General features: G+C 40.4%; 1 gene segment (V, D, J or C); it reads left to right on the forward strand.

Annotated features, from left to right (window-relative positions):
• Positions 1 to 9,402: 9,402 nt before the first annotated feature.
• On the forward strand, positions 9,403 to 10,285 carry LOC117532244. The segment is given in 2 exon segments: positions 9,403 to 9,676; positions 9,768 to 10,285. Coding segments are annotated over 2 exon segments (468 nt in total).
• Positions 10,286 to 13,711: the final 3,426 nt, after the last annotated feature.

Genomic DNA, 13,711 nt, shown 5'->3' on the forward strand with positions numbered 1-13,711 from the left:
CAAATGCTAAATTATTGTTGTGTTGTAACTTAATTTCTGTTCAGCCTTTGTGACCTGTCTTCATGAAGTTAGATGCAAAAATGTTGAAATTGGCCCTACCCTGCAATGATAAAGAATCCTTAAAAAAATTACTGGATTCGGATCGTGTTCCGGATCATTACCAAAATGTAATGACTTCTAAGTTAGGCCAAGATACACCCCTGGTAAAAATTTCATTGAAATCCGTTGAGGATTGTTTGAGTAATCCCGCTAACAAACCAACCAACAAACAAACGGACGCGACCGAAAACATAGCCTCCTTGGTGGAGGTAAAAATAGATAAGATATTAAATTTATATGAATTTACAATTTATGATGATTTATTTAACCCTCTGGAGTCGAATGACGCATCCTCACATAAAAAGTCACATGACTTAATTAAGCGGACGTAACACTCAATCTGCTGCACTCTGAGGCTCCCTTTAAATACGTGTTGAAACATGGAGACTTCAACCTTTATAGCACTTTTTAAATTTTGTTAATAGGCCTAGTATAACTTGACTTATGAGTATTTAGCTTCAACAAAAACAAAGAAGATTTGAGCATGCGCATAACCGGTGGCAGGAGCTAATCAGTGTAGCAGCAGAAGCTGCAACTTTTCAAAGAGGCACATTGAGTAAATTAAAGCCTTTTCAGAGAAAGAGGCTCTACGTTAATCACTTGAAATAAACTTATTAAATGTTTAAAGCAAAGCAGTGTGTTTGTGTGTTTTTAAAAAGTACACTGTGCTGTGTGCTGCTCTCCACCTTACAAAGCAAAAGGAATTAAGTTTAACTATTCAAAAAATGCCTTTATTTGGATTTGGTCAGAGTTTTCATGTTTGTCAGGGTGCACAGTGGATTTATCAAAGTGGCTTTTGTAGAAAAGCTGCACTGCAGTCAGTTTTCACAGACTGTGTTCACTCTCACGCGCAGCCCCTCCACTGAAGATTTCACCAGCCACCGGCGCTTACGGTCCGGGAAAGTTGGAGTTGGGTCAGGAAGGACATCCAGTATAAATCTTGTGCCACATCCCAATGCAGATCTATGCTGGATCTGCTATGACCAGCCTGAATGAACTGGAGCAAAGGACAACAACAAATTATTATTATGACTTAAAGTAGACCTGCACTGAAATAAATGCAGTCAGATCTTTGGACCAAAAAATGACTTATATTTACACATAAGATCCTTCTGAATGTAGTAAAGTAAATCTGCAAGCCCAGATCTGTCATTCAACGGAGAAATCTTCATTTAAAAATGACAAATTTACAGCTAAAATTTAGCCCTCCGCAAAAGTGTCATCACATCCAGGACGCTGCCGAGACGTCAGGGAAAAGACCCTATCCCAGCATGCATTGCGCGCGCCAACTGTAATTTGTGGATTTACGTCAGTTTGCATCTGCACCTTTTTCTTGTCTTTTACGGAAGGATCTACTTTTTTTTAAAACTTCATATTGTCTTGCGGCACGTTTGGTGAGTACACATTTCTTTTATTTGTGCATGAAAATTATTTTGGGGGACTTTTTCATACGCCGTTTGATTGAGTGGTGTCGCATTGAAAATCTACTGTCTTTCGCCTCTGGTGTTACCGTCGCGGGGTACGGAGGCGGGACCCACGAAGAATCCAAGTCATTAAAAAGATATAAACCTCTCTCAGCGGCCACAGAGCTCTGCGGCTCCAATTACCGAGACGTGCGGCGCTGCGGAAAGTCTGTCCTTGCAGCAACAGGTGTCACCGGCCGCTCCGCATCAAAACAGCTAGCGTATTCTCTGGACTTTTGCCAAGTTGGCTGCACCTCCATTCAGTAGACAGGGACGTGGTGCCGGCTGCACAGCAGACACGGGGGTGATGTGAGTGGCCCGCTTCGGCATTTACTGAGCACGCAGACTCAGTAAGCGCAGTGGAGGCAGAGAGCGAGGCGTCGGGGAAGAACGTCACCCGCTGTCGTTGTCACCGCTGATCTGAGCATGCAGAGCTGTATCTCACATTCATTGCAGCTTACTTTTGGATGCTGAAACCAGGATGTGTATAATAGTAACATTACTAACAGATAAAAACAATTTCAATGCGGGATCAGTCTGAAGGCGGGAGCGCTCCGTCTTCTGCTGGACGTCACTGCGATGACCCGGATGTACAAACAGTTTTCGCCGAAGGCCAAATTTTAGCTGCAAATTTGTCATTTTTAAATGAAGATTTCTCAGCTGAATTACAAATTTGGGCTTACAGATTTACTTTACTGCATTCATAAGGGTCTTATAAATACATATCAGCTATTTCTTTCTGAGATCTGACCACATTTATTTCAATGCAGGTCTACTTTAATGTTAAATGCTTTAGGTAATAAAGCACTTTATCATCATCATCATCATTATCAGGGTAATTTCCAGCAACCTGTCATCAAACTACATGTCACATGACTCTAGCATCACTTCCTCATGACTGTTCTGTGCATTTCTTGGCCAGCCTCTTGTCACACAGTGCTGTTCTTCTTCTTCCATCACCATGATCATTACAGATTTTCAATTTTGGGCTAAAATGATAACATTTTTCTTTTTCTGTTGTTTTACAGGTAATCAGAGCAACTTTCTGATGAAAATCTCTGTGCTTTGTTCTCGTTTCACACCCTGTGTTTGTGTCTTCTTGTAGGTTTCTCTCTGGGGATTCAGATCCGGCAATCTCCCTCAGCCGTCATCAGACAATCTGGCCAAAGTGTGAAGCTGCTTTGTACATATGAACAAACGGACTACAGGGTGATGTTGTGGTATCAACAACCACACAGAGACAAATCTATGAAACTCGTTGGATTTGGTTACACAGAGTTTGGAAATGACAGCGTCCAAGAGCCATTTAGAAAATATTTCACATTAGCTGGAGATTTAAGTAGCAACAAAGTAAGAAGTGGCTCCCTTTCCATTAGTGACCTGAAAGCAACTGAACTCAACGCGGTGTACTTTTGTGCTGCCAGAGAAGCACAGTATAGCAGACGCCCATCTGCTCCTGACAAAAACTCTTCCCCTCTTAACTATTCATGTGGTTTAACGAGTAAGTTACACCACAAAAAGCACGTTAGTCATAGGGGATTGACTTTGATTTATTGCCAAGTGTTTAACATTCAGTTCCTGTGATGTTTCTTCATTTCAGCCAATTGGTGGTGGAGGGCAGTACAGTGGCTTAGCGGTTAGCACTGTTGCCTCACAGCAAGAAGGTCAGGGGATCGATTCCCACTTGTGGTCTTTCTCTGTGGAGTTTGTGTGTTCTCACTGTGTTTGTGTGGGTTCTCTCCGGGTGCTCCGGCTTCCTCCCACATCCAAAGACATGCAGGTTAGGTGGACTGGAAACTTTAAATTGTCTGAAGGCGTACGAGTGTGTGAATGTATCTGTCTATATGTGGCCCTGTGACAGACTGGCATCCTGTCCAGGATGTACCCCGCCTCACAACCTATGATTGCTGGGATTGAAGATAAGTAAGTGAATAGTGGTGGAGTGATGACCCTGGTGTTCAGTAGATGTCTTCCACTATCTCCCAAAGATCTACCATGGACATTTCAGGTGGTGTGGTCTCCCTGTTGCCAACTCCAGGAGGTAAATATTGCTTGATGGACAGACTAACATGGAAAGATAAATCATTTTTGAAACAGTTAGGCTTAACAGTGACCCCAAGTATAGCCCAGCTTGTTAACTGCAGCATTAGTGATAGACCATAGAGTAAAATATTGCTCGTATCAGCTGACATTCATTCATTTATTTTCTATACCGTCTTATCACCGCGGGACTCAAGCTTATCCCAGCAGTTATAGGTGGTAGAATTTCTGGTAGGTCTCTGATCTTTGGACAGTTTCCGCAAAACCTGACCTGTAAGACACTTCATGAATTGCTTAGCCAAGGTCAAATTTGCCAAAGGGTAAGTCACTGGGGTCAAAGTCAAGGTTATATGTTTTGGTCTGCCTATTCCACCCAGGTCCATTTTACCATGGCTGAAGGTTTACCCCACAATTAGCCTGAAAGGGTTAATTTTGAGAAATGTCAACATCAATAGGGGTCAACAACACGACAAGGAATTTTCAAACTATTTCAGATCAAACTTGGCACACATATGTCAGTGGATTCTGAAACTGGCCTGGCACGGTTTAGCCAAAGGTCAACAGTTTAGCTGAAGGTTAGGGTCATTGGGGTGAAATGTCAGATTGCTATAACCTTTACTATCTTCATACCTGCAGGTACAGTTACTAGTATTGTAGAATTTGATCCAGAGAGTTTTCAGTGTCTGAAACCATTTGTCTCTGTCATTTCCATCCCAGCCTTCAGCTCCACAAAATACTGCACTTCTTCCATTGTGATACTGAGACTCCATTATTTCTTCACATTCACCATGATCTCACCTTGTCTCATTCATCTCAGATGAATCCCACTGAAACTAACAGGTAAGAATTTCTATGTATTTTACTCTGCCAATCAATGCATTAATGGACGTATTTTGGTTGTTTAAACCGCAGGTTCAAAGCATGTGAAAAAAGCACCAGCTTTTTAGTTTGCATATATAATAGCGAGATAAACTGTGACTTCTAATACTGTGTTTTACTGCTTTTGAAAGATGATGACAGTGTTTGGGGTTTTTTATTGGATGTTGGATTTTTTATTCATTCATTTTTCATGTGTTCTTTTGTGTTTGTGATCCTTGAATTTACCCAGCAGCGAAAAGTGAAAGTGAAACTGGTTTATCAGAAGCCAACAGCGTAATCTGATGTGGCCACGTCCAAATCAATACTAAAAGTTATCTGTTATCGGTTATAAAGATAACTGATAACATTTTTTAGCAGTTTATCGGTTTACGGTCATAACTTATAACTTATATAGGTTAGCTTCGATAACCATTAATCCGATAACTGAAAAGTTATCGGATTAATTAGTTAGATTAATTGGTTAGCTGTTCCCACCACTGGGTATGTTAATTTCACCTTATGTGATATATACTCAACAAAAATATAAACGCAACACTTTTGGTTTTGCTCCCATTTTGTATGAGATGAACTCAAAGATCTAAAACTTTTTCCACATACACAATATCACCATTTCCCTCAAATATTGTTCACAAACCAGTCTAAATCTGTGATAGTGAGCACTACTCCTTTGCTGAGATAAACCATCCCACCTCACAGGTGTGCCATATCAAGATGCTGATTAGACACCATGATTAGTGCACAGGTGTGCCTTAGACTGCCCACAATAAAAGGCCACTCTGAAAGGTGCAGTTTTGTTTTATTGGGGGGGATACCAGTCAGTATCTGGTGTGACCACCATTTGCCTCATGCAGTGCAACACATCTCCTTCGCATCATCCGTGAAGAGAACACCTCTCCAACGTGCCAAACGGCAGCGAATGTGAGCATTTGCCCACTCAAATTGGTTACGACGACGAACTGGAGTCAGGTCGAGACCCCGATGAGGACGTCGAGCATGCAGATGAGCTTCCCTGAGACAGTTTCTGACAGTTTGTGCAGAAATTCTTTGGTTATGCAAACCGATTGTTTCAGCAGCTGTCCGAGTGGCTGGTCTCAGACGATCTTGGAGGTGAACATGCTGGATGTGGAGGTCCTGGGCTGGTGTGGTTACACATGGTCTGCGGTTGTGAGGCTGGTTGGATGTACTGCCAAATTCTCTGAAACGCCTTTGGAGATGGCTTATGGTAGAGAAATGAACATTCAATACACGAGCAACAGCTCTGGTTGACTTTCCTGCTGTCAGCATGCCAATTGCACGCTCCTTCAAATCTTGCGACATCTGTGGCATTGTGCTGTGTGATAAAACTGCACCTTTCAGAGTGGCCTTTTATTGTGGGCAGTCTAAGGCACACCTGTGCACTAATCATGGTGTCTAATCAGCATCTTGATATGGCACACCTGTGAGGTGGGATGGATTATCTCAGCAAAGGAGAAGTGCTCACTATCACAGATTTAGACTGGTTTGTGAACAATATTTGAGAGAAATGGTGATATTGTGTATGTGGAAAAAGTTTTAGATCTTTGAGTTCATCTCATACAAAATGGGAGCAAAACCAAAAGTGTTGCGTTTATACTTTTGTTGAGTGTATTTTACTCTGCAATGTTTTTTCCAGTGAATGTAACTTTTTCCCCACGTTTCTTCTCTCGGTACAGAAGGCTCCCTCAGTAAAGAAACTCAAGTGCTTCAGACTCCACCTGAACTGTTGGTACAACCAAATTACTCTGAACTTCACACATAAAATTCCGAGCTATAACACTATTCTGTGGTACCAACGCGCACAGGAGACACAGCCTTAAAGCTGATTGGATATATGTTTTATAGAAACCCTAATGACGAGCCGTCATTCACAAGGAGAGAGTAAAGCTCATCTTCACAGCATCAGCGTGAGACACCAAGACAGTGGAGAGTATTTTGGTGTAGCAAGTATACACAGTAATAAAGAGAGCAATTCTCTCACACAAAACCCACCCAGAAACAATCTAACAGACATCAGCACTCCAGCATGAAACCACGTGGTGGAACATCAAAGTGAATCAGAAAGTAATTTCCACAGAAAAAAGAAAAGAAAAGCTTTACTCGACCTTGTCTGTTTTTGTCCTTGTGCGACGCCAGAGATGAGAGTTGGGAAGGCAAATATATTTTTACAGCTAAAACATCATTCAGTCACTATTTCTCCGAGTGTCCGAGTTTTACAGCTACAGTTCTACATGAAATGGAACTGATAAGACATAAAAAAGTTTACTTATTTTAAAAAAAGATTACAAACACTTTAAAAGCAGCTGGAAAATTAGATTTTAGAAAAGATTTTTCCAAGTGATATTTTAATCACTGAGCTTTGTTTTCCAAATGTGACTTGAAGTGAAAGTACAAAGACAGACGAACTTTGTGTGGTTGAGTCTGAAACCAAATTTGGACAGCAGAGAGCAGTGATGCCACACTGACACAAACAGAGAGAGAGAGAGAGAGAGAGAGAGAGAGAGAGAGAGAGAGACAGAAAAACCTCCCCCAATCCTCATTCCCCCAACTTCCCTCATCTGTTGTCTTCAAGTTTTTTTTAATCTCCCCCCAAAAATTGCAATACAGCACACACTGCAAATGTCCCAACTTTATTGGAATTAGGGTTGTACAATGATTTGCAAATCCTCTTCAACCTATATTCAACTGAATACACCACAAAGACAAGATATTTAATGTTCAAACTGATAGACTTTTTTTCTTTTTGTTCAAATATTTGCTCATTTTGAAATGGATGCCTGCAACACGTTTCAAAAAAGCTGGGACAGTGGTATTGGATCACCACTTTGTGAGCAACTACTTGAAAAAAAAAAAATAGTCCAACAGTTTAAGAACAATGTTTCACAATGTTCAATTGCAAGGAATTTATGGATTCCATCATCTACAGTCCATAATATAATTTAATCAAAATCCGTTCAAAACGTTTTGAGTTATCCTGCTGACAGACAGACAAACAAACAAACGACTGAAAACATAACCTCCTTATATATATATATATATATATATATATATATATATATATATATATATATATATATATATATATATATATATATATATATATATATATGTATATATATATATATATATATATGTGTGTGTGTGTGTGTGTGTGTAAGGATTAAACAACTCGAAGCCGTGTATTCATAAAAATGTGTGAGTATTTGGGACTATTTTATGTTTTGTCTCTGATGCCCTCACCGAGTCTGCGGGCCGCTCACCCCCACCCCCTACTGCTGTGTGGAGCTATGACAAACTCTGTCAAACAGGTCCAGAAACTACACTCGCTGTTTTGATGCGGAGCGCTCGGCCGCCCGCAAGGATAGAACTGTTCTCTTCTTCTTTCCCGTCTTCGATCTCGTCCAGTTTGTCCGATGTTAAATCTTTACGCCGTTGCTTTTGCTGTTCTTCTTGTCTGCTGTCCTCCTCTTTCCATTCCTCAAACATTTTATTTTGGCCAACAATATTAAAATTCACTTGGAAATCTATGTTTTATCGCGTTTCTGTTATTTACTTGTCAAAACACAGCACAGATCTGCGCCATCTGATTTGTGTGTTGCTATGGTGACGACCAGAGCGGAGTGATTATAACAGTGACTTAACTCGCCGAACTACGTGTGCGTATACACGAAAATAATGCACACCAGTTAGACATGGAATTCTCACTACCCATGGTATAAATATATATATATATAGAGAGAGAGAGAGAGAGAGAGAGAGAGAGAGAGAGAGAGAGAGAGAGAGAGAGAGAGAGAGAGAGAGAGAGAGAGAGAGAGAGAGATTGATTCTATTCTAAACTCACCAAATTAAACAGGCGTATCATGAGGATAAAGTCTTTCATATCTGGTGGGCTTAGATAGACTAGCTCAATATTAACATATAGTATCCTAGAGACCTGTCTGCGAGTTGCTGGGCAGTCAGTGGATCCTGGATTAATGGTGGATTAGAAGGAGGTGTGGTTACCAACAGCCCATTTCAGCAACAGAAATGTACTGAATCAGAAAAGTAAATGGTTAATAGCTCATTTTCATTTCATTTATTAATTTATTTGAATGGGACAATGCATATTAATGAACAGACAAGTGCTGTAAATATGCCATATTTAGCTAAAGGCTAAAAGCTGACTGTTTTGTAGCACTTACATGAGGAAACTCAAAGTTCTTCCTTCTTTGTGTGTCTCTCTTATGAGGTATTTTTGAAGTTACATGGAGTATGAAATGAACTTGCCTGCTGGACACCAACTGCTGCTATTCCCTCCAACACTCTGCTTTATATTTCATATTTATTTACTCCTTGAAAGGTTACTTTAGAATTCTATCATTTTTACACTGATATCTGACCAAGTCTGCAGAAACAGATGCACAGAGTACAGAAGGATTAGGTGGAAGCATGACACGTCACAGTTTTGGTAATGAGGGTGTGATGATGGATCACCCTCACAAACACGACACCACCCTTATTCTCCGGCTTTCCAGTTCTCTAAAAGCACGGCTTGGCGATGTTGCTCTATTATTTTACATTTCCCTTCATCTGGTTTTCATGTAAGATCTCATTCTCAATTTGCAACAGCATTTTTTTTTAAATTGTATGTTTTCTGAATAATTGTAATAATTTACTTGTCTATTCAGCATCATACACTTGATAATCCCTTTTCTTTGCAGGTCGGGTTTGCGGCGTCAAGTTTTTGCCGTCTGAGCCGCAGATCGTAAGCAAAGGTGCCAAGGTCACCATTAAATGCAGTCACGATGATAACAGCCTTTTAGTCATGCTGTGGTATCAACAAATACATAGCACTGGTTCTCTGATCCTTATTGGATACGGATATTATCAAAGCTCTCCCAGCTATGAAAGTGGATTTGAAAAAGAATTCACTCTGACAAGAGAAGACACTGTGAGAGGAGCTCTGATCATTGGCAGTGCCAACCTGTCGCACTCTGCTGTTTATTTCTGCGCTGCCAGCACACAGTGATGTGGTTTAATGACACTCCCTCTACAAAAACCTTCATCTATTCTGACAGAGCAGCACAGAGGCAGGAACAACCTTCAGGAACAACCAGGAACAACCTTCTACAATATACAGACTCTTACTAGCAGGAGGATGCAGATGGCTGTCATTGGACTGTTTCTCATCTTCTTTCCATGTAATGTCCCCTCATACCTAATTAACTTGCGTTCATTTTTTTTTTAACATGCCTCATTTTCATTTTTGCATCTGTTTCTGTCTTCCCACAGATTCCGTTCAGAGTGTGTTGTTCCATCAGTCTCAGCCCAGAATAGCAAACATAAAGGTCACTGTAGAAATCACATGCAGCCACAGCGACAGCGGTCTTAACGTCATGCTCTGGTACCAGCAGACAGTGAACAGTCAGATCAGTTTAATAGGATACAGCTACATTAATAATGATCCCATCTACGAGAAGCAGTTTGAAGATGGCTTTGAGATGACGAGAGAGAACGTGCAGACTGGAGCTCTGATCATCGGGAGCGTGAAGCTGTCAGACACGGCGGTTTATTTCTGTGCCGCCAGCACACAATGATGTGGTTTAATAACACTCCTTCACCAAAAACCTGTTCCACACTGAGAGCCAGGAGAGCAGAACCTCAGTACACGAGAGACAAAGTATTGTTATTTACAGTACAGCAGAAGTGAGTATTCCCCCATGCTGTATCAGTTAAATGCCAAATAAGTCAATATTGTATTAGCTGTCAATAATCACGTTATAAACCCTATTCAGCCAAGATTAGTTTACCATGAGGCAATGGTGTAAAGGAATTAAAACTAGTGATCCTTAGTAGTTTTAGTCCCGCCTGAATGCACCATGTCAGTCTTTTCCTTTTTTTACGGACTGCATGGTCCCGTGACAGTAAATTACATCAAATTTTACCTTCCATAAACTGATCTGCAGAAATTACCTGATGTTATTCTGCAGTAATATAATGTGAATAGACACATCAGGACTGTGGAAAAGGGGTTTTATATCATTTATTCCAAGTATGGAGGCACATAAAGAGACGTTCGGAAATTAGTCAACCCAGCAACAGCAGAGATGTGACATTCAAATAAGAGGTTTATTTCCTTCTTTGCTTTGGCACATGCATCGAGTGCACTGTGAAGTGCACATTTCTGGATGCAGATTAAAAATAAATAAAGTAACATATTAAATACCAAATCAATGGGATGGGTTTGGTTTCCATTCTGTTTTAGAGCTGAGAACATGGAACTATGACTACTATAAAAGCAAAAGGCACAGAAGCCTGGTAACTTTTTTTTTTAGGAGTGACGACCATGAATCAGGCCTGTTTTGTTACAGTCACTGGAGCTGAGACTAAATAAAACCCCAAATATGCAAGGCAGCCAGGACATGAGGGATAAGTGTACACAAAATTCAAAGTGCTATAACCCTCTGGAGTCCAGGGTATAATTGGCCATTTTTGACTACTTTTGGTTTTACCTTTATAATTTACCATTAAAAAGTGTTTACCTGGTTTTGTTTGGTGTCATTTTTTTCAGCACAACCTCGCCTATGTGACTTTCCAGTTTTTCATTCATTCTGACCTACTGTATTAACACAGTGAACCTAAAATCACACATAAAACATAAAATCTGAGTAGAAAAAAGTTTTTTGTTTTTTTTTACTGTGAAAACCACAAACTTGTTTAATGAACCATTTTCATAACTTTAAATGTAAATATAAATTGTAAATTTCAAAAACATATGTACAAATGTAGCAAAAAACAAATACAACTATTTATATAAATGCAGGAAATGCTTCAGGCGTTTTTTTTTTGTTTTTTTTGTACAATTATTTACAAAACAGACAGATTTCACAATAAGATTTAGAATTGCAAAAACGTACAAATATAGTGCAGGAAATGCTAATGCTAAACTATTTAGAAAACAATCAGATGTCAAAATAAGATTTACAATGTAAATATGAATGGTAAATTTCAAAAACATATGTACAATGTAGTGCAGGACATGCTAAACTATTTGTGCCACTCAAAAAAACAACAACAACAAAAAAAAACACAATTCCTGTCCAACACAACACAAAGGGGCACATCGCAGTGTGTCACTCCTCTTGATGCCCACGTGAAGGCACCGTTGACACCTCAATCTGCCTTTTGTGGCTTTTTGGCGAGGATCTGTGCATGTCAAAATTGGCACAGGAACGTGGTTCTGGCTCCTGTTCTGTGGAACACCTGTTTTGTCTGTGCCACACAGTTGACACACCAGCTCCACCATAAAGTCCTTGTGTGTCATGGGCTGCACTTGCTTGACACTGCTGATCTCATGATGCAGCTCCTGTCCTGGCTGGACCTGATATTCAGCATATCACATTTGCAGCGGATCACTGCGTGTGGACATGCAGCCGGCATCGCATGTCCAGCATGCAGTGATCCGCTGCAAATGTGATATGTGTTGTAATTATTACAATGTGGGGGGGCACAGTTACACCCATGTGTGTTGCTAGGTGATGCCACACTCATGTTCCACTTTGACAATTTTCACAGACAGGTCGAATGTGATCATCTGCTGTCTGCTATCGTACCAGGTGTGCGAATAGCCCCACCTTTTCTAAGTGTGCAGCAAGCGGTGTTGGATGTTTGTGGAACACCTGGAGCTTGGCTGACACCTGCCAAGAGGGAGATTGAATGAGCACGGCATTTGCTGTCTTTCGGCGGGTGAATGGTTTTAGCGACAGCTGTACGAGGCGTTTACAGGCGGCTCCGACTTTTCATGAATGGCATGCAATTCCTCCTTTGTGCGGTAGTCAGCTTCAATCATGTTATGTGCGACGGGGCCCTAACCGGGTACTTACTACACTGAATGAACAAGGAACAAGTGAAAGTCGAGAGCACGATCAAGAGACAAAACTGAACGTAACAATATGACAGATGACACGGGACAGCTGGTGCACAGGACTGGATGCACGAGGGGATCATATACATAAATATACTAAGGACACACACCGCCCAGCAGTCGGGAGACCGACATGACACAAAAACCAATAAGACCCCAATACAGAGACCCCACAAAGACAGACTCCAAGCAACAATAGACACTCCCATCTCTGTTATTTATACCTACTTTTCTTATCCTTTCATTCATATACAGTGCATCTGGAAAGTATTTACAGCTCTTCACTATTCAAACATTTTATATGTTACCCAGGTAACAAAAAAATGTACCCAGAACATTATCAGAACATAACCAGAAATGTTCCCAGAATGTTACAGAAAACATTTGCAGAAAGTTCTCATTGATGGTTTTCTTGACGTCCTCTCAACATTACTAAATACGTTATGGGAACGTTACAAGAAACATTAGGATAACCCTAGGAGAATTCCTAGGTTCTGGGAACATTTTTTGTTACCTGGGTTTCTGTTCTGTTTATTTATTCCCCAAACTTGTAAAACGTAACCATTTTTGAGTTTTTTTTTTTTTTTTAAGGTTGGTGGACTGGGTCCCTGCGTGATTTTTTTAAAATCCCTCTTTCTCTGCGAATCAGCAGATGCATTTCAGCAGGAGGTTGAAGATGCAAGCCTCGCAGTCAGTTTTTTTTTAGTTACGGTGTTTGTAAAGCGTTGTGTGCTGCCCAAAAAAGTGAAAATTAATAAGCGAAACACTCAGTGCGAGTCTGAGCAAAATACAGAAGAAAGAGTGGACTTCTGCTGAGAGCCCCTCGGAGGCAGGGAGAGACAGCAGCCGGCCGCCGGGTCAATAGTCACTCCCACACGTTGAGCAGACCACGTGTTTTCTAAAAATAGACAAACACACTGCTTCACTTTAACCCTCTGGGGTCCGAGGGCATTTTTTGGACAGTTCACTCGCCTGGCATAAATGTTTTATTATTGCTGTTAACAGCTCTCCCTGCATCCCACAATCAAGTTTTATGTCTCTTTTTTTTAGGACAACCTGTGCGTTCAGAATATATATGCTTTTGTTGTGTTTTAAAAGTGTAATAAAGGTTTACAAACAAAAAAAAGAAAAAAGTAAAGCGGAAAATAATTTTCCATACACATTTATTCAAAACACACAGCAAACTATAATAAACAACTGTTTTGACACTTTATTAAGGAAATTTGAGGTCTTGTGTGAAAGACTGTACAACAAAAAGGTTCAAACAATAAACACAAATGCACATTTTGAACAACATATACAAAATAGTCTA

The sequence above is a fragment of the Thalassophryne amazonica genome, chromosome 19, assembly GCF_902500255.1.
Source record: "Thalassophryne amazonica chromosome 19, fThaAma1.1, whole genome shotgun sequence".
Lineage (NCBI taxonomy): Eukaryota > Metazoa > Chordata > Actinopteri > Batrachoidiformes > Batrachoididae > Thalassophryne > Thalassophryne amazonica.